The sequence below is a fragment of the Varanus komodoensis genome, unplaced genomic scaffold (genome assembly GCF_004798865.1).
Source record: "Varanus komodoensis strain SLA01 unplaced genomic scaffold, ASM479886v1 scaffold33, whole genome shotgun sequence".
NCBI lineage: Eukaryota > Metazoa > Chordata > Lepidosauria > Squamata > Varanidae > Varanus > Varanus komodoensis.
The window spans coordinates 10,744,200-10,764,935 of NW_025335817.1; the positions used below are offsets into that span (position 1 = coordinate 10,744,200).

General features: G+C 48.6%; 1 protein-coding gene across 1 annotated transcript; it reads left to right on the top strand.

Annotated features, from left to right (window-relative positions):
* Positions 1-183: 183 nt before the first annotated feature.
* On the top strand, positions 184-20,027 carry RLBP1 (retinaldehyde binding protein 1). Its single transcript, XM_044439027.1, has 8 exons — positions 184-457; positions 621-746; positions 8,993-9,121; positions 12,010-12,214; positions 15,533-15,711; positions 18,296-18,454; positions 18,809-18,919; positions 19,364-20,027. Exons 1-8 carry the CDS (start codon positions 341-343, stop codon positions 19,520-19,522), a joined length of 1,185 nt encoding a protein of 394 aa, XP_044294962.1. The 5' UTR covers positions 184-340; the 3' UTR covers positions 19,523-20,027.
* Positions 20,028-20,736: the final 709 nt, after the last annotated feature.

The following is a 20,736-nucleotide window of genomic DNA, read 5'->3' on the forward strand; positions in this document are numbered from 1 at the left end:
CATCGAATCTCCCGCCCGGAACCGCTCGGCGTTGCCCGGAGCAGCAGAGCCCGCCCTCTCGCACCAACTTCCTTTGCCATAGGCGGCAGAGGCGACCCCCTTCGCAACTTCCGGGTTCCTTCGCCTGGCGGGAAAGGCGCAGGGCGGTGCCGTGGCGCAGCGCGGAAGGGGCTTCGCGTCCGCCTGAGCCCAGGCGATTTGTGCACCTTAGTGTGGCTCCCGAAACGGAGCGCGTGTCGTGGTCTCCTCCGTAGTTCAGTGCACGTCTTTGTGACCGGTTTGTTCCTGCGGGCGCTCCCCGCTCCAGCCGGTGGCTTCGAGCTCCGATCATCCAGAGCTGATGCCTCTCAGTGATCAGTTATCTGTTACATTTACACCCCTGAATTGGAAGGCCCTCCGCAGGGCAGTTTGCACGGTCCTCCCGCTCTCCATCTTATCCTTACAGAAATCCTGTGAGGTAGGTTAGGGTGAAAGCAAGGGACTGACCCGAAGTCACCCTGTGAGCTTGATGGCCAAGTGGGGACTGAGTCCGTGCACAGGAGTATAACCACTACACAACACTGCCTCTAACTAGAGCCCTGTGGTTCATAAACTCACCTTAATTATTTGCTTGCTTTAAGCAGGTGGCTTTCCATTTGCACTGGCCTACAATAGCCATCATCCTCAGCAAGCCTACACATACCCTACTGATGGGTGGATGGAAGTTGGAGGCAACACATCTAGAAGGTGCTGATCGAGGGAGCCTGGTATGAGCTTTCATGGACTGGAATTTCTGCACAACAGTTTGGAGGCTATTTCACAGGTTACGTGTTTTTGCATCTTACACTGGAGTTTCACATCTCTACTATATTTTACCATGATGTGTTTTATGGCTTTAATTCTTGTGAGCCACTACCTTTGACCATTGAGTGGTATAGAAAAGTAATAAATGAATAAGATGTTTAAAAAATATATTAGGGTATAATCCGCTGACTGTTTAGACAGGGAAGCAATGAGCAATTGCATGGCACTTCAGTTTCAATGCAAGTACACCTGGAACATGCAGCAGCATTGGCTTCCCCCACAGCTAGAGATACAATTTATAGAGACTGGAGAAAGAAAGTGGAACCCTGGGAAAGGAATGTGAGAAGTCAGGACAGCATTTATAGCGATGAAAGGATGATTTGAAACAAGGAAACAGGAAGAGTAAGAATGTAACACAAAAAATTGCTTAGCCATTGGAGGAGGCGGCCAGGATCAGATGGCAGGAGGGAACTGGCACATAGACAAGATAGCAGGACCCTTGCTCAGTGACCTCATGACTATTCATAAACACACCCTGCATAGGAAATAAGCTCATTATAATTCACCTGGGAGGAACAAAGTGGGAGGGAAGAACAGGTATTGGAGCAGCATGGAATAGGTGGAGGAAAAAGACTGTAACCTCCCAGTACCCTGGCCAATGAGGGAAAAAGAGGAGGGAAGAAGCGGCTGGGGAAAGGGCATAAATATGGGAGGTGAACATGTGCTTGGCCAGCTGGCAAGGGAAAGGAAATTCTGGAACTCCAGTTATTGCGATAAAGCATCAAAAAGAACTCTCTGTTGCCTGGTGCATTTGTTCTTCTGAGGGAAAGGAAAGGGTGTTACCAACAATCCCTAAAAGGCAAAACCAGGGACGATCATAGGGGCGGTGATTTATGAGAAGAGAGGTCAGAAAAATAGAAGGCATCCCTCATAAGCAGTCTTTCTGTCAGGCTCGCCCTGCCCTGCCATTCGGCCGGTCATGAACGCCAGCCATATCAGCAATGGGTGGCCATGTGTTCTCCTTGACAGAGGAGGGCTCTCTGCTCTGGGTTCTCTGCTTGCAGGCATCTGCTATCTTAATAGTGAGCGACTTGTGCCCCTCCAGATGTTTTGGTTACAGCTCCCGCAATCCCTCACCATCACTTTGCTGGCTAATGTCAAAACGCCTGGAGGGCTGCAGGTTGCCTGAAGGGGAGCCCAGTGTTATTTCCAGTTTGAAAGAACTCTCAAAAAATTCGAAGTTGCCCATCAGCAGTTGCAAACTGGGCAGGCAGCTACGCTTGCCTTCTGCTCCACAGAAACTGAACTGCATTTCTATTTAAATGAGAGATATGCTTCCAAACGTGCATCTGTACCTATAGGGTGTGCACAGCCAGACTTTATGCAACACCGTGTTTCCTTTGCCCCATTTTTTATAGTGCTTTCCCTGGTTTTTGGTGATGCATAAGTGGGTAACCTGCACCCTGCAACTCCCTGGACTGCTGTTGCCTTGACCTCATTCAGCCTCAGTCTGAAGAACAATCTCATCATTAGGCATGTCATTTACATAATGTTTGCTCCAATATAACCCTTGAGTGACTTTTCAGTTACGAACTCAAACAGAAGGCCCATTCAAGAGCAGCCAGGAACAGACCATTCTTATTATTCCCCATGCAAGTTGTTCTTTTCTTCCTGGATCATGGATCACACGTGTACCTTTGATAATTAATGACAAGCCCCATATGCACCCAGAAACAAGGGGAAGCCTTTGTTCCATGAGATGATTTTAAGCTGAATTTAAGAAGCAGGGATTAACCAATGTGGCCGCTCTGCAGCAGCATACAGTTTAGTTTTGAAGCTTTCCACAGAAGCCTGAGCTTTGGTGACTAAATTTGCAGATGATACGAAAGTGGGGACAGTGGCCACAACTGAGGAACAGGTGAACCAGATCCAGAAGGATCTGGACAGGCTGTGGAAGTGGACAGAGGAAAACAGGATGGCATTCAATGTGGATAAGTGCAAGGTCTGGCACTTGGGACACAGGAATAGATGTCACGGGTACAGGGTAGGGGAGAAGTGGCTGGAGAGCAGCACTTATGAAAGGGATTTTGGGGTACTTGTCGACAGCAGGCTGAACATGAGCCAGCAGTGTGACGCAGTGGTTAAGAAGGAAAATGCCACCATTGGATGTATAGCCAGAAGAGTGGTTTTCAGATCTAGGGAGGTGATGATACCACTCTACATGACTCTGGTGCAGCCACAACTGGAGTATTGCATCCAGCTCTGGGTTCCACATTAAGAGACATAACTAGGTTAGAATCGGTTCAGTGCAGAGTTGCAAGAATGGTAGCTGGGTTGGGAGGGATGACATAAGAGGAGAGATTGAGGAACTAGGTCTTTTCAGCCTGGAGGGGAGGAAACTCTGAGGGGATCTTTTAGCAACTTATAGATCTGTGAGGGGATGTCATGTGGAGGAGGGCCATGACCTGTTCTTCCCTGCAGTGGAGGGCAGGATGCATTCCAGTGGGGCAAAGCTCAAAGAACCAGGCTTCAGGCTGGATGTCAGGAAGTACTTCCTGACAGTTAGACCCCTGAATGGGCTTCCAACGGATGTGGTTGTGGCCCCATCACTGATGGTGTTCAAGGAAAGATTGGACAACCACATGTTAGGCATTACATGAACAGAGCCAGCTGGAACCAGGGGTCAGGCTAGATGGCCTGGGAGGTCACTTCTGACTTGCTTTGTTTCTATGTTCAATGACAAGACCCATCTCAGTGCAGGAGAACAGAACAGGCTGGGTTCCTATACATAGCAAGCCAGAGTTTGGGTTGAGTGTGGGCTGTTGATGAATTGTGGCTTGTTGTATGAACCCTACTTTGCTAACAATCAATGGTTTGTTAAAGACAAACAACCCACAAAAAGACCCATGGTTTGTTGTTGAGCTGTTCATGATTAACCAACCACAGTTTCTTGTATTGTTGGTTTCATACAACACAACAGCCTATGATTCAAAAACAACTCACAATCAGCCATTATGCTGTCTTGTTGTGTTGTGTGAATGGGGTTAATGAGAGGAAGGAAATCACAGGGCTTGGCCCTACAATATTCTCCAGAACTTTATTATCCATCCTTCTATTTCCACTTATCAGGCCACAGCAGTGTTGCTTAAGTAGCCAAAATAGCATCACAACCCTAACTACAAGACAAAGTTTTTACAGGATTGGGGAAATAGTGAGATTTGCAGAAATACAAATAAGTATTTCAGGGGAAAATACCTCAAATGAGAGGAGACCCCTGAAACAGCTCAGTGGGGATCGAGTGTGCTTGGTTGTCACAATGCCAACAAACTGCTGTGGTCAGGGAATGGGCATTAAAATGGGTTGGAAGGCTACACTTCCCAGTGGAGAGTTGGAAATCCTGAACAAGGAGCACTAAACTCACTTCTTATTGTAAGTATTGTCATCAAGGATTATTCTTTATTAATAAGCTTTTCTTCTTGGTAATTCTAGTGTTTACTAAAACAGCTGAACTGCTTCATCCAGAGCTAGCTGAAGCAAAATTGTTGGACTATAAATCCCATTATCCTCCACCATTGGCTATGATGGCTAGAGCTGATGGGAGATGCAGTCCAACAACAGCTGGAAGGGCACACAATCCCCACTGCTACTTACGCCACATCTGTTATAGCAGGAGTCTCCCACATCCCTAGCAGGAAACCACTTTTCCCGAGGTCAGTGCGATCTCTTCCTAGGACTGGGCAGACTTCATGCTGGCAGGACCGACTCTGCATTTTACTAGATCCACCAGGCAGAGGATGGTGCAAAAGATACACATGTTAATAATTCTGAGATCCAGAACTGATTTTAAGAATGAGAACGAAGCAGGGCTCAGCCTTCTTACACAAACATACTTACAGTAAAATACAAAAAATGAAAATACTTCCATACCTCCCCAAACTACTATCTTCATTTCAGCAGTAGAATTTAGGGTAGAGGTGGGCGTCATCTTGTTCCTAAACACCTGGGAGTCAGAAATCCTGGCCAATCTGCCACTGGAAACCATCCAGAAATCTACCAGTTTCCTCTACCAGATCTGCCTTTTGCACACCTGTGCTGTATTCTGCCAGTCACCCTCATCCAGGCCCTGGGACAAGCCACCCTCCATGGGCCTGCCGCCTCAGTTTCCTTCACAGTCCCACTGCGGCCTGCCTCCTCTCCATCATGACTTCCACAGGCTTGCCTGGCCGGTCTGAAGCCCATGAGAATGTCATGGGCACCCAGCACCTCTGCCTGCCCTCCCTTGTCTTCTGGGCCAGAGCAAGAGGCTGCAGAGCAGGCCAGCTGCTGTGGAGGAGCCACCTCAGGGGCTTGTGGGTGCACCCCCAGGTGTCCAGCCTGGCCTGCCTCTGATGCAGACCACACTGCATCTTCCTCCATGCAAACATGTGCACTTCCATTTCATCCCATTCCCTGCTCCCAATTTCCACGCCCCAAATTCCTTCCTAGTACTCTGTATTTTACACTAATGAGTGTGGCCCAGTTACACAATAAGGAGCTTTTATACTTGGCTAATCGGTCCCAGAATCCCGTCAGCCCCCCCCCCCCCCATGTGCTTCTGCAAGCCAAGGCCACTTGCTGTCCCTCTATCTCTCTCTTGCATTTTGCAGTTTTTAAAGGGTCCCCTCGCCCGGTTTGTGCTGACCTAATTAAAGCACTGCTGTGAGCATGGCCTTGTGATGTGTAATCCCGACCTGGTGACTCTACAAAGCTTTTGCCTGTGTTTCCTCCCTTTCTGACTTCGCCCGCTCTTGTGCTTGTGCTGCCTTTTTGGAGCAGGACTCCGCAGGATCACACACTGACCGTCGGAAACCATCCAGCTTCTCCCGTGAGTACTGGGGCCTCTTCCACCCACGCCTGCTTCAGCATGCCCTGCTACCATCACCACTGCTTCGTGCAGCGGGGGCCATGCTGAATGCAGCACCTTGGATTCCCACTCCCGGGGCTGGACTTACTGAATAACCTTATTGATCTCCTTCAACTCCTCCGTTTCTAACTTATCTGAGCATGCCTGCCTTTGCCAGCGTCAAGGGAAAGCACCTTTGGGCACCTTCCTAGGCTCACAGTCTAACAAGGATGCCTTCATAAGCACCTGGAGCTGTTCTTCCTCTTCCACCTTGCAGCCTAATACTTCACCCACCTTTCGCTCTGGCCCAGGCAGTGGTGGTGGTGGTGGTGGTGGTGGTAAGGAAGAGGAGGAGGAATGGGAGATGCCCCAGTCCGCGTGTCCGCTGGCTGCCAGGCAAGCAGGTGGTAGCAATGCTGCGAGCAGCAGCAGCTGGGCATGATGGTGGTGGAAAGGGAGACTTACTCAAGGAGGGGCCCACTGAGGGCGTCTTGTCCACAGGCCATCCAAAACCTGGAGCTGGCACTCCACAGAAAGGCGGGCTCCATCCATTCAAGCTAGGACAACCCAGGAAGGTGCTTTCTACCAGGTTGGGTTGTCCATCTATCCCATCCAGCACTGGCTGATCTGACAGACTGTGGGGTCTTCAGTGAGGAAGGGTCCTTCCACTGCTTCCTACCTGCAGATGCCACAGGTGGGCCCTGGGATCTTTTGGGTGCAGAGCACATGTTCTTTAGCCGAAACAAGAATAGCAGCCAGTTCCTTTGTATGATTATGCAGAAGTGACCCTAACCCCCCCTCCCCCTCCCCCATTTAACAGGACTAACAGGATAAAATGGGTGGCACCCTCTGAGTCCTTGTCAGGCTTTTGTCCCTTCCCCATTTAGAATGAAATTCATCTCAGCCACTTATAAGTGGCTCCCTGCAAAAGAAAAGAAATAAATTCTCAAAAAAATGAAGGAGGAAGACCATGATCTGAATAGTAAGTGCATTTGCTAATTTATACAGAGAGATGAACATGTAGACATTGGCACTGCGTGTTAAATGGAAATCTAGCCATGTGTGTTCTGTGTACTGGACTCATACTGACGAGCCCTTCAAAGAGAGGACTGTCTTCTGTGAAGGAGGACAGATGGCCACCCTACCCTAAGCGTTCTGCAGCGCTGAGCATGCACAGGTCTCAATCAGGAATGGTCTGCATTCTGCCTTTCAGGGGCTGTGTGGAACGGACGGAAAAAATGGCTTCAGTGGTGAGTACCCATCCTGCCGTATCAGAACCTAGGAAGCGGCCTTGTTCTGACTTGAACCTTTGATCCAGCTAGTGCAGTCTGGTTGACACTCAGGCTTCAGGCGGGTACTTTTCCAGCCTGAACATGGGTCCTCCCACAGGTAACAAGAATGGTCTGCCGCTGAGTTGCAGCTCCTTCCCCTGTTCTGTTCCCCACTTTCCTGATTATTCCCATGGTGGGTAATAGACAAGGGAATCCTTGGCTCCAGTCTGCTTTTTGCAGGACAGGGGTGGGGCGGGGGGAAGTAATGGGCACCCACAGTCACTTAGCAGGCCCTGAGCCCAAACAGGTCTCACTGTGGAATGCCAATTCGGCCCTCCCACCTTGTTCTCCTGGAATTAATAGCCACCATTCGATAAAATACATTTTGTGGAGCAGGAAATGAACTGGCTGAAAAGCCAATAGTTATGCAGTCCTAGATGCCCTAGGCAGAAAAGAGTCCTACAACTCCCAGCATAACTGACTGGGAAATGCTGGGAGATAACAGGACTTATTCTTCTCTCAGAAGACACTTAAAGTTGTGCCCTGGATGATTAATACACGCAGGAATTTGGGTTGCCAGTTGCCACTGCTTTCTACTTGCATTGCATCATGGTGAATCTTGTTAATGTTAAGTGAAATTTCCTCCTTCTCAAGAGTGGCTGGACAAAGCTTGCTCAGCAAATCGTCTCCAGGGCAAGTTGTATATAAAGATGGATATAGAAAACTGTCCGCCCTGTTAAATTTCCCATGGTGTCCACGCTGGCCAAGATGATGGAGGTGGTGAGGAGGAGGAGCAGGAGATTCTGTGGCCTCCTAGCTTGCCAACTCTTTGCCTGCCAGGCAAGTAGGTGGTAACAAGGATAGAAAGATGCTGAGGTGGTAAAAAGGAGGACTTGCTGCATGAGGAGACTCAGGGAAGCTGACCTGTCCAAAGGCCTTCACAAACATGGAGCCGAATCTGGGTGAGGACAAGGAGTTTAACTTGCTTTGTCTTTCTCTCACTGCAACGGTCCTGCCCTCATGGCCCAGCTCTGCTGAAGCTACTCTTTGCATCCCAAGCAACATTTTTCCACGGCACAGACAGAGAAGTGTTATGCTTCCCTTGTTATGCACACTACCCCGAGGCTGCACAGGTTCCCTCCACATGTGGCTTTTGTTGTTGTTGTTAGTCGCGAAGTCATGTCCGACCCATCGCGACCCCCTTCCTGTCCTCCACCATCCCCTGGAGTCCACTTAAGCTCACGCCGACTGCTTCAGTGAATCCATCCAGCCACCTCATTCTCTGCTGCCCCCTTCTCCTTTTGCCATCTATTGTTCCTAGCATCAGGGTCTTCTCCAGTGAGTCCGTTCTTCTCATTAGGTGGCCAAAGTATTTGAGTTTCATCTTCAGCATCTGGCCTTATAAAGAGCAGTCAGGGTTGATCTCCTCTAATACTGACTGGTTTGATCGCCTTGCGGTCCAAGGGACTCGCAGGAGTCTCCTTCAGCACCATAATTCAAAGGCCTCAATTCTTCAGTGCTCAGCCTTCCTTATGGTCCAGCTTTCACAGCCATACATTGCAACTGGGAAAACCATAGCCTTGACTATACGCACTTTTGTTGGCAGGGTGATGTCTCTGCTTTTTAGTGTGCTGTCTAGATTTGCCATAGCTTTCCTCCACAGGAGCAAGCGTCTTTTAATTTCTTGGCTGCAGTCCCCATCTGCGGTGATCTTGGAGCCCAGGAAAATAAAATCTGTCACTATCTCAATTTCTTCCCCATCTGTTTGCCAGGAGATGATCGGAGTGGATGCCTATTCAACTAATAACAAAAAGGGTTTCCATTAATTCATAGCATTCATCTAATTAACCTGACACATGTCTGGTTGGGTCCTCAAGTTCCTGTCCCTCCTGATGAGGATTGAGACATTTGGAATCTTTTTTTAATCAAGGGTGCCTCCAGTGTTATGCTAGCATATCTGAAGAATGTCTCAGGTCTGGGCCCAAGAATCACTGACCCTGCAAACTTCTTAATGTGGAACTCACTATCTCGCTTCCCCACTCCCCACCCTCCCCAGACTGGCACGTTTAGGGTTGTTTCAGAGGAGGAGCAAGCCCTGAGGAGCAAACTTGAGCGCCTGACCACCAAGGACCATGGCCACGTCTTCGGGAAGTGTGAGAAGATCCCAGCATACACCTTGCAAAAGGTAGGAGTCACTGGGCAGGGTCCAGAAGGCCAAATACTGGACTCAAGGCCTACACACAGCTCTGGAGAGTGGCGGGGCAATCTGGTTGGCCCCCCAAACTAGCAAAATGGAGCCAAACAGCATTTAGGGTAGCCTCTTATGCATCCCCAAAAAAGAGGACAAACAAGGCTACAGATTTGCCTAACATTTTGATGGGCTAATTTCTACACATGCACACTCATTTTGGAAGAATAGCTATCATTTAAACGGAAATGCAGCCCCTGATGGCCATCTGTGACCAGTTGACCCATATGCTTACCAGTCTCGTCTACTGTCCAGGTGTTCACTATGGACAGGCAACGTCAAGGCCCCTGCTCTGATTTCTTTCCATTTCCTATTGCAGCAAGAACAGCAAGGAGTCTTGTGGTACCTTACAGAAAAGCACATTATTCTGCTATATCTCTATGGCTTATGGTCCATGTCATCATCCACAAGAGGGTATGATGGAATGAATGTGTTTGTCTTTTAGGCGCTGCAAGATTCTCTCCTGTAGCAGAACTCTCTGTACAACAGATCTAGACAGGGAGTCCCTGAGATAATGGGCATCTTCTAACAGCCCTTCAAATAAGGATTGTCCTCCTTAAAATAGATCACACAGTCATCCTACCATCATTACCATTCGTATTAGGTTGGCCATATGTCTTACTTTGCAGAAGGAAGCCCTTTCTATCCTGAAGCAGCTCCTCAGTGGTGAGAAGATGGACAGCAGACTGACATCTCTAAGATATTGTGTACCTCTGTTTATAAGAATTCTAAATTTGCAGCTGTATGCATCAGTTACCATACGCAAATTTCACACAACTAGATCTCCTTAGTCTTCTTTTTGGCAATGCATAAATGGCCATCCTGGCTTTCATTTTGCATGGAATCCCTAACAGTGTCCAAAGTCGCCAGATAGAATTCTCCATCAAGATGTCCCCTCTTCTTGAGGTTTCATTTAAAGGGTCTTGCTAAGCGATATGGCCCTCAATCCTAGTGCTGGCACCACGAGTAGAATATCTCAGCTGGAGAGCCTTCTATGGTGCAAGAGTGGGCAACTGTGTGCAGCCCCCTCCCCATGAGTCCCCCGTAGTCTCTGATTCTACCACTGTTCTGTCAAACGTGGTGGCGGTGGCAAAAAGTGGTCTGCCGCTATTTTGCGGGGCCCAAGCTGGCACAGTTAGCTTGGATGTAAGCAACATTCGGCATCTTCGGCCTTCTGTATTCATTCACAGCTGAAATTCATTGGCAGACCACCTTTTTTAGGTTGGGGAGGCATTGTGACTCATTGCAGTATGACAGCAGGGGACACGTGTGACCACTGCTGCCTTAGAGAACACTGTGCCCCCGATGAGGTGCTTCTGCCCCCTTGCTTCCCATCTCAACTTTGGAATCACCTGCTTTTCCACTGCACTTGCAGTCCATTTTATGATTTGAATATATGGTTTGTAAGCAGGCAAGTAGAGAGTTGAGTAGACAGTTGCCTATTGAGGTGCAGATAGATCACTTTTACCTCTGGCCATATGGGGCCACGGGGTGGCATCCTCTTTGGAAAGGCCTGTGAATTACTTCCACACGGGGTAAGCTTTTATCAATCACTAAGCATGCCCCTTCCACCTTGAGAACCTCACTGACCAGCTTTGGCCACTGGGTGGCACCAAACATCCAAGCAGAGGCAAAGAGGGGTCCTGCAGAAAGCTGCCGAGAGAGGCCACTGGTTCATTTTGTTCAGAAGCGGGGGATGTAATGCTCTCTAGTTGTTGTTGGGCTGCAGTTCCCATCAATGCTAACCTACATAGCCAGTGGTGAGGGATAATGGGAAATGTAGTCCAACAAAACCTGGGGAGGGGGTGCATCTTCTCCAGGCTGATCTGGCAGAGTAATCCAGGACCTTCTTCTTCTGAAGGTCGTGCTTTGCCACTGAGCCAAGGCCTTTCCATGAGGCTTTCCATGAGGCCTAATCTGGCAATTTCCAGATGTGTTAGAGAGCTGCTCACATCATCTGCAGCAAGTAGCACTCCTATTCTACATGTGCATGTGTCATCATAGGTCAATACCCCCAAAGAAAAACATTTCCCTCCAACATCCCCCCTTTCTCTCTAGGGCAGGGATGTTGAACCTCAGGTAGTGCAACAAATCCAGCTTGTCCAGGGTCCCCAGCCCCATCATCTTCTTCCCAATCATTACTCAATGGTGGCTTCCCAACTTTTGCATGTTTTCCTCCCCTCAGCTATCCTAAGGGATTAACATGTCTTGTAGCAGAAATTTCATCCCATCCCTTTCCCTCCTTTGGCACCCCCACCACTGAAATGTGGTCCCCAAGAGGGTCTCTGCAATTGAATGCAGCCCTTGGGTTGAAAAAGTTTCACCTGCCCTTCTCTAAGGTCCGCTGGACCCGGAGTGGCAAGCCACCAATGTTGGTGGTCCCATACAAAGGTCTGCAAGGTGATGCCAACCAGAGGCCTCCTTGGTGGAAGGACATTTGCAGTCCGCAGCATCGTAAGGACAAGTGACTTGTTCAGCACAGAAGTGGCATCGTGAGACTCAGGGCCAAGACCCTCTTCCATTTCATGGTCAGCTTGTGGGTTTCCCATAGGTCCCTGGTGCTGAATGTTGGATTACAGAGGGGAAAGACCACTCACATGCCCAACACACGGTCCCCTATTTCTGCTCCCATGCAAATTGTTTGCCCCAACATCAGACCTGGCCCAGGCCCCATAACCCTTGGTGTGGTTCTGCTGGACAGGCCTGTGTTCTTATCTGGGAAGGGGCTTGTGCTGGTTCTCCCAGGAAGGAGCAAACGGAGAATGCCTCGCTCCAGGTACCTCCTCTTTGCCCACTGCCAAGCTACCCTCCCCTCCTCTCTGCAGGCCAAGGACGAACTGAATGAGACGCCGGAGAGATGCGAATCTGCAGTGAAAGAGTTGCAGGAGCTTGTCCAGGAGAGAGCCAAAGGGGGGGAGGATATCTGCAAGGTGGTGGCTGAGAAAGTGAAGGGGAAGGACGAGGCCTTCTTTCTCCGCTTCATCCGTGCCCGCAAATTTGATATCAACAGGGCTTACGATCTGATTAAAGGTGAGGCTCCTGGCAGCTGAGTTCCCATGTTCCAAGCTCCGCAGGCCCACAGCTGTTCCCAGTTAAATCTTGTTAAGAGGTATGAGAACGTGGGTGATTGTGTGTCCATTTTCCCAGAGTCTGAAAGGCTGCTCAAGGACCATTAGCTATTTAAAGCCATCCTCTGTTGGAAGGGCCATCTTGGCCAATTCTGGTTTAAAGATAAAGAACCCCTGGAATTGGTGCTTGTCCTCAGTTAGCACCTGGACATCAGAGGGAACAGACAGGCACACCGTGCACCTGACTGTGGGCCTCCCCACCTTGGTGAGAGGTACTGCATTTCTATTTAAGTGGCACAACAAGTTAAACCGCTGAGCTGCTGGGCTGCCGATCTAAAGGTTGCCAGTCCGAAGCCATGCTATGGGGCCAGCTCCCTCTGCCTTGTCCCTGGGTCATGCCAAGCTAGCAACCAAACAGCACCCCATGATGTCATGCTGGCCACATGATCATGAGAACATTTTTGGACAGCGCTGACTCTGGGCCTTAGAAATGGAGACGATCACCGCCCCCTATAGCTGTTTGGCTAGTGGAGTAAAATCTGCATGGACTCTTTTCCTGTCTTTATGTTTGTGTGTATACATTTAGAACAGCATGTGCACATTTTATGCAAAGCACAGTCCTTTTTTGTGGGGGGTATATATGACCTTTTTATGGTGGTGACACTTATGTATTCAGTCTTTAAAAATAGGGAAAGGGAAAGGGCAAAGACACATGTTGTACCTGGCCAGACAACTAGCCCTGGTAGCATGGAGCAAGACTAGCCACCAAGCCTTGTCACAATAGCTGACTGCTTAGGCAAAACATCAAGCTACAGAAAATGAGGTATGCTTGAGAATTATGAGCCAGCTGGGTCGTTCCCATCCCGTTTGTTTCGATCCATTCAGAAAGCGTGCGGGTCTGCTTACATTGCTTAAGGCCAAAAAGGGAGGACCCATGACTCCGGAATGGTCAGTAGTCTAGACTTAGGATATTGCAGAACTGCTCAGCACTGTTTACATACCTCTGTATACACAGATGTCTGTCTCTGTATACATATATATAAAATATATACATGCGTGGATGTTGAAAGCTTCATATATTTTATCGTCAAATAATTGTGGCAGGGGAGCAGGACAAAGAGCAAGAATATTATTTCTCTGAGGATGTTTTCCTTGAATAAGGCTGTGTTGCTTTTTCAGCTCAAAAGGCAACACTCAGAGCAAACTGCAAAATGATACAAAAACATGCAAGTTTGCCATTAAACAGAATTTAAAAGCAAAACAAACACTAAAGCCCACTAAAATGTGCACACACATACAGAGAGAGTTTGGGGAGAGGTGTTTAAGCCAGGCTGTTATTCTGCAAGCTTTGGTCGGCCTCTGCCTTTTTCAAAGATACATGTGAAGATGGGGGTGGTGGGGGAGATTGGGAAGGGGAACAGTTTAGAACTAACACACTAATGTTTGCTGGTGTGTCCCCCCCCCCCCCCCGCCTACTTCTGTAGCTGCACTGGCTCTTATTATGTTTTCTGATGTTGTACAGTACTTTGGGTGGGCTCTGGAAGGCAAAGAAGAAATATTTTAATTAAACAGAAAAAAATAAAATGAAATAATTATACCACATAAAATAAAAGCAATCTCAAAAGATTGGCTAAAGCTGGAGAGGAAGGGGAAAAAAACATTTCTGGTCACCAGGAGAAAGTATTTTGGAGAAGGGTGTCTCAAAAGGAAGACACCGCTGTGCACAGCCACGAAAGAGCTTGCTGGGCACCCTTTGGGTTTCCCAGTTGGAAGATGGACTAGGCAGTTCTCTGTGGAGTTTAAAATGGGAGGCATGTGGGAAAAGAGATGCTTTGTTTTATTGTGGCATCCCAATTGTGGGTGCATCCAGACAGAGGACTTTTAGCACTCATCCGCAAAATGCACTGAGGAACTTTTCCTGACTGCTTTGTTTATGGATAGAACAATGACGGGAAAAGTGACGGGGAAACATGGGAGGGATGCAAATGGGAGACTTCAGCGACTAAACATGCCGTTCACCCAAAGTGAACTTCAGGAACGAAGCAGTGCGATGGGACAAGTCTGGAAGCGCTCCCAACATGATGACGCCAGGGCTGAGGACCTGAGTTCGCCACGGAGACGTCTAAGGACACACAAAGAGGGGCAGGCAATTTGAAGTGTGTAAGGGGATGGGCTATTCACACTCCCCCTGCTCACCTTCTTTTCCTCCATAACTCTGCCCCCACAGTTGCCCTTCTCCTAGTAGGGCTAGCCTGCTGCTGTGGTGAAGATTCGCACTGGCGTCCCAGGGTAACAAGTCTGTGCATGATTCTGCCCCCTCCCCATTCGCTTTGGTGCTTTAATTTGCTTCCTCACTTTTGGGAGAGAGTCCCTGAAAAACCTCAGGCAGTGCTTTCACAAATGGCTTGGCAGGCCGTGCTTTGGGCACTCCCGGGACATGTCCTAACTTTAGCTTCAGGGATCATGTGTACTTGGCAGCACAAGTCAAGTCCGTATTGCAGCAAAGCCTTGCACCTCCAGCGCAGGTGCGGCCAGGAGGACCATCTGCCTGGGGCTCCAAGTCTGAATGTGCTCCAACAGGTCAAGAATGACTGCCCTTCCACTGTAGGACAAGATGGTTGGAATGCCCTTGCAATGCGTAGCATGAGCTAAGACACTGCAAGACAAGCAATGGTTCTTACAGCACTGGGTGGGTTGGTACAGGAAAAAAGCTAGAAAAGCATGTTGAATAATAAATTGAATAGCAGTTTTTGTAAGCCTGCTTTGACATTTCTTAATCCTTTCATGTACCATAGACATATAAAAACGCAGAAAGAGAGCAAGTCAGAAGGGATCTCCTGGGCCATCTAGTCTGACCCCTGGCTCCAGCTGGCTCTGCTCATGACATGCCTACCAGGAGGGCATCAAAAAGCAGACAGGGCCTGATATAGCCTGAACAGAGGATAATGGGAGAAAAAATGGGGATGGAGAATTTAATTCAGTTCTGGAAGAAAGAGGCCAGGGACTGGGTGGGGAGAGGTTAGCCGCTGGAATACAGTCCCCACAAACTTCCCTGAAGTGGAGTTTGGCCCTCAGGCTGAGAGAGGCTCTGCACCATAGATTTAAGCATGGTTTCCAGATGCAGAGCTCATGCATGCCCTGGAACATTCTCAGCTTTGGGTCAATTGGTGGTGCAAGCAACCGGCTGGGTATCTGCCACAAGGCCACCATAGAAGGTTCATTTGCCCCTCCCTAGCTTGGCATTCTGCTTTCTTTTCTCTCCCTCCCTCCCTAACTGCAGGCTATGTCAACTTCCGCCAGCAGTATCCAGAACTTTTTGAAAACCTGTCGCCTGAGGCCGTGCGCAATACCATCGAGGCTGGCTACCCTGGCATCTTAAGCAACAGAGACAAATACGGGCGGGTGGTGCTTCTGTTCAACATCGAGAACTGGGATTACGAGGAGATCACCTTTGATGAGGTCAGCATCTTACAGCAGAGGGCTTGCCTCAACCACAAACAGCCACCTTATAGAAACTTCTCGTGAAGAAAGGGTCTGTCACTAGACTACAGTTCCCAGCACTCTTGAGCATTGGCTATGCAGGCTGGGCTAGAGGAAGTCAGAATCAATCCGTATCTGGAAGGCCCCACACATTCCTCATCTTTGCTTAAAGAAACTGAAAGTTTCCTGTTAGAGCAGGGGTGGGCAACCAAAGGCTGCATATGGACCATGCTATCCATCTCCTTGCTGAACCAGACTAATGTAGCAGTAGTAGGAATTTTGGAGGTCCACCCTCCCTATTTTTTTAAATGGCACTTTTAGGACTGCAGAGTGCTGAAATAGTCAAATGTAGCATACATGCAAGCAAAATTCAGTGCCTTGGAGTGCTTTGCCACGGATAAGATAAAATACTTCAGGGCACCCTGCAGAATGCAGCTGGGAGGAATGGCCACCAAACTGCCTGCTGCTGCCCACCCCAGTGCTGGAGGCTGGGTCGAGAAAGGGGCAGTTCCATCCACTCACCCTCTCTTGGTCCTTGCTCAACTCTGCCTGCTGTGTGCTGCCAAAAGCTGCAGTGGACAAGGGGTTGGACTGGGTGATTGCCTTTGCCCCTTCCACGTCTTTGATTCTATGATCTTTCCCTTTGGTTCATTTCCCGCTTTTCTTCTCCCCTTCTCAGGTGGAGGTTGAAATCCAGCAAACTGCCCTGAATTAAAAGGATGGCTGAAGTCATCCTGCCATCCCTAATAGCTGCAAAATCTAATCGGGAAAGCGTGTTCCAGGATATTTTTCATTGTTGTGAAGTCGAATTGCATAGCATCTCTCAGCTGAAAGAGCCCCTGAGGTGCACTGATTCACATCCTGCCCTAGAACCCAGGAGACTCAGGTTGAAATCTACAAATATGCAATGATACAGATTTTTTTAACCATGTTTGTGAAAATTGAGAGCTTCTGTACATGAAGCATTTATTGTGCACTCATGATGCACCACTTATGCTAGTTTGCAAGTGCTTTGTCATCCTTCAGGGCTTCTCCTGGGTTTTGCAGCCATTTTCACAGCTTTTCTTTTTTTTAAAGAGGGGAAAGTCAGGTATTATTTCCTGATCTTGTGGGAACACACATGAAAAGTGTGTGTATTTTTGTAATTCTGCTATACCACAGCACCACCTTGTGGTTCTGTAATGGAATATATAGAAAGAAAATAAAACCCTGTGAGGAAAAACACAGAAACAGGACCCATTCTTCCTCCTGCAAAGCAAAAGCCTCAGTAAAGTGGGAAATTAAAATCCTCATGCAGAGAAGCCCTAGAAGTGCCTATGATCTATCTAACCTAGCCTTTTTCTAGTTGTTTTGGACTACAACTCCCAGGATTCCTGACTATGCTTCAGGCTGGCTGGGTTGGCAGCCTGCAAAATTCCTGGAGAGCAACTGGGATGGGGAAGGCTGAGGCCTACTGCTTTCCATTCTGACAGGCAGGACGGAAAGCAGTAGCCTGACCTAGCCTACTTCCTAGCCTGGCTGGCCACAATTCTATCCAGAGAATCTGGAACAGAGTGTGAGATTTTGCTCAGATGGCAAAAGAAGAAGGGGACGGCAGAAGATGAGGTGGCTAGATGGAGTCACTGAAGCAGTTGGTGTGAGCTTGAGTGGACTCCGGGGGATGGTGGAGGACAGGAAGGCCTGGAGGAATGTTGTCCATGGGGTTGTGATGGGTCGGACATGACTTTGCGACTAACAAGAACAAACCCTGTACTCAGCTCTGCAAGCTATGGACTTTAAGTGGCTTCATCTTCGCTAGTGCTATCATCTGATGATGCTGGAACCAATCTATCAGGCTGGGACTGTGTTCACGCACTGGCCATTCAAGTCCTTCTGGGAAGCAGGGCATGAATGCAATGGAACCCTCCCACAGGTGTTCCCTCTCAACTGGTCCTGAGAGCAGTGCTGTAGCGGCCAATTTTGAAGAGTAGCCCCTGATCAGGACAGTCTTCATAGGCACAGCCCCAAGGAGAATCCAAAACTTCAGGTGCCCATACCAAGAAATCTGTCTTAGCAGTCTTTTCTCCACTGTTAGTTGGTCTTTTGTACAGCAGATGGCTCTCGTTTGCCCATTTATGGTCAGTTCAACCCCAAATACTTTGTATTATTATAGGGGACAGTAAATTCCTGAGGAAGCTCATTCTCCCCTTCCAGCTGCTCTGGGAATTGTAGCTAAATTCAAAGGGAGAAGGGAATGCGATGCCATCAGCATCTGTGCCCATAAAGGAAGTGCTACTGCCGGGTGCCTGCACATCCTGGCTCCACTACACGGTGTCCCCAGTAGTGCAGGAAATATACCGCCATCACAACAAGCAGCCATTGTTAACCTTATCTCCTCTTCCCCTGGGGAAACCACCACGGAGAACTCTACTTGTACAAGGCTTTTACTACACAACTTCAGTAGCAAAGCTAAGAATGGCTCATCAGGTGCTACTTCTGATGCCAAGGTGGGTGAGGGGATCCCAGATGCATTATGGTTATGAGTACTGCCCATCGCTCTTCTCTCCACCCGTTTTTTATCTAGATTCTCCGTGCCTACTGTGTGATCTTAGAGAAGCTCCTGGAGAATGAGGAGACTCAGATCAATGGCTTCTGTATCATCGAAAACTTCAAGGGGTTTACCATGCAGCAGGCTGCCGGCATCAAACCTTCTGAACTGAAGAAGATGGTAGACATGCTACAGGTGAGACCGACCTGTCCACAGACCTCCCTGGCAAGCTGTGGAGACAGGCCAACTGGGCTTAATTGCCAGAGACAGACACTCCCTAAGGCAGGGGTGCAGCACATCAAGCTTAGGGGCCAAATGGCCACATCACTTCCCTCTGGCCTCACTCCCTTTCTACTCACAGTGGCAGGTCTGCAGCTTTTAGCTGGCGCAGCCACTGGCTGGGGATGAGCTCAGTTGTGGTTCAACACAAAAGGAGGGTGCTCTCCACCTCCCAAACATCTCAGAGACATAACTTGTACATCACTGCTGTCTCCCCACAACTTTTCTCTTTAGACGCTTGGTGAGTAACACGCTCTTTGACTTTCCCAGGATTCTTTCCCAGCACGGTTCAAGGCCGTCCACTTCATTCATCAACCTTGGTACTTCACCACAACCTATAATGTGGTCAAGCCCTTCCTGAAGAACAAGCTGCTGGAAAGGGTGAGTTACACTGCAAAAGCACCCAGAGCACGCTTGTTTTCTCTTCTTAGCACAGCAGCATATGTGACACAACCCTGGGAGGGCAAAAGTGAGCACAGGCATTTGCCATCACAGGTTTTTAATTTCTAGGGTTTGCCTGCCTGCTTTTCAGCCATACAGGCTAAAAACAGGCATGGTTTTGTTTGAATCAAGGGTTGAGAATCTCAAAGAGCTGAACTCTGTGTCTGATGCCATGTTCCAAAGGATGGCACTCTTGCAGAATTGCAAGTGCATACCACAAGGCCACCATGGAGAATGGGCAAAACAATTGGGATGTGAGCAGACGACTAGGACGAACCTCGATTTCCACTAGCTGATGTCAACCAGTATGTCAGAACAGTGCAAAACAAATTAGTACAAAGAGAAGCCAAATTATGCCCCTTTCCTTTGTCTTTCTGCACCCAGGTATTTGTGCACGGTGATGAACTTGACACTTTCTACCATGAGATCGATGCTGATATCCTGCCAGCAGATTTTGGGGGCACCCTGCCAAAATATGATGGCAAAGCTACTGCTGAAAAGCTGTTTGGGCCCCGGATTGATGCTGAAGACACAGCTCTCTAAATAGCAGCAGCCCAGCAGAGAAGACAGGTCAGAGGAAATGATCAGTCCCAACCATATTTTTAAATGTAGCGTCAGTCCAAAAGATTGCGAGCATGCAGTCTTCACTCCTCTTCATCACCCTTCCAAACAGAAGAGCACAGAAAAGCCCCTACAGTTCCAACTCTCTGGAAGGATCCTTTTGTCTATTCCCTCTCTTCACCCAGGAAAGGAAAACAGGCAAGGGACAGTCTATGACTGGGCCAGTACAGAAGAGGCAGTCTGGCTGTTTACTTTCAGCCACAGCAAGGGCCTCAGTTGGTTTACTGGTTAATCTTTTAAGTGCTGGGGAAGTGCTCTCTGTTCCATCCACTCTGCAGCTACAGCTGGTTTTGGGTGGTTGGTTAAGGAAGAGGGAAACAGACCATTGCATTGTAAACGGACCCACCAGAGTCCATCACCACAGGAGCATTTAAGCCAAGGGGCTGTTTTCTATATAAATACTGAGAAATAAAATGTTCCAATAGCACAGAGGCTTTGGTGTTGCTTGTGTGTAATAATGGAAAGCCCCAGTCGCCAGGCTATGTCCTTTGAATTTAAAAGAGAAACAGTACATGAGAACACAAGATAAGCCCTACTGGACCAAAGGCCCACCTAGTCTAGCACTCCGTACACATGGTAGCAAACCAGCTGCCCAAGGATTGCTCAGGCAGGATGGGTGCAAGGCCTCCTCCTGCCCAGCTCCTCAGCAACTGATGAATGCAAGCATGTGACCTCTGGTAAAGGAGGAAGCACAGAGCTCGCAGGGCTAGTAGCCACTGAAAGCCTCTTCCCTCGTGAATCTGTCCAGTCCCCTTTTAAGTGCATCCAAGTTGGCAGACATCACCATTTCCCGTGGCAGAGAATTGCATAGTTTAGACGCTGTGTCATGAAGTACTTGCTCTTGTCTGATCTAACCCTCCCACCAATCAGCTTCCATGGGATGACCCTGGGTTCAAGTGTTATGGGAGCGGGAGAAAAATGTCTCCTCTGCTTTCTCATCACTACAAACATTAGTTTAAGCACCTCTATTGTGTCTTCTCTTGTTCATCTTTTTTCTAAGCTGAAGAGTCCCAGTTGGCATAGCCACTCCTCATAAGTGAGCAGCTCTAGCTCCCTGATCATTTTCTTGCCCTTCTCTGTGTTTTTCCAGCTCAGCAATGCCCTTTTTCAGATGAGGTTCAGTTCTGGTCACCTCA

Coding starts and splice junctions, on each gene's coding strand:
- RLBP1 (XM_044439027.1), top strand. CDS start 341: ATGCCTCTCAGTGATCAGTTATCTGTTACATTTACACCCCTGAATTGG. Junction 18,455..18,808: donor AGATGGTAGACATGCTACAG/GTGAGACCGACC, acceptor TGACTTTCCCAG/GATTCTTTCCCAGCACGGTT. Junction 18,920..19,363: donor AGAACAAGCTGCTGGAAAGG/GTGAGTTACACT, acceptor TTCTGCACCCAG/GTATTTGTGCACGGTGATGA.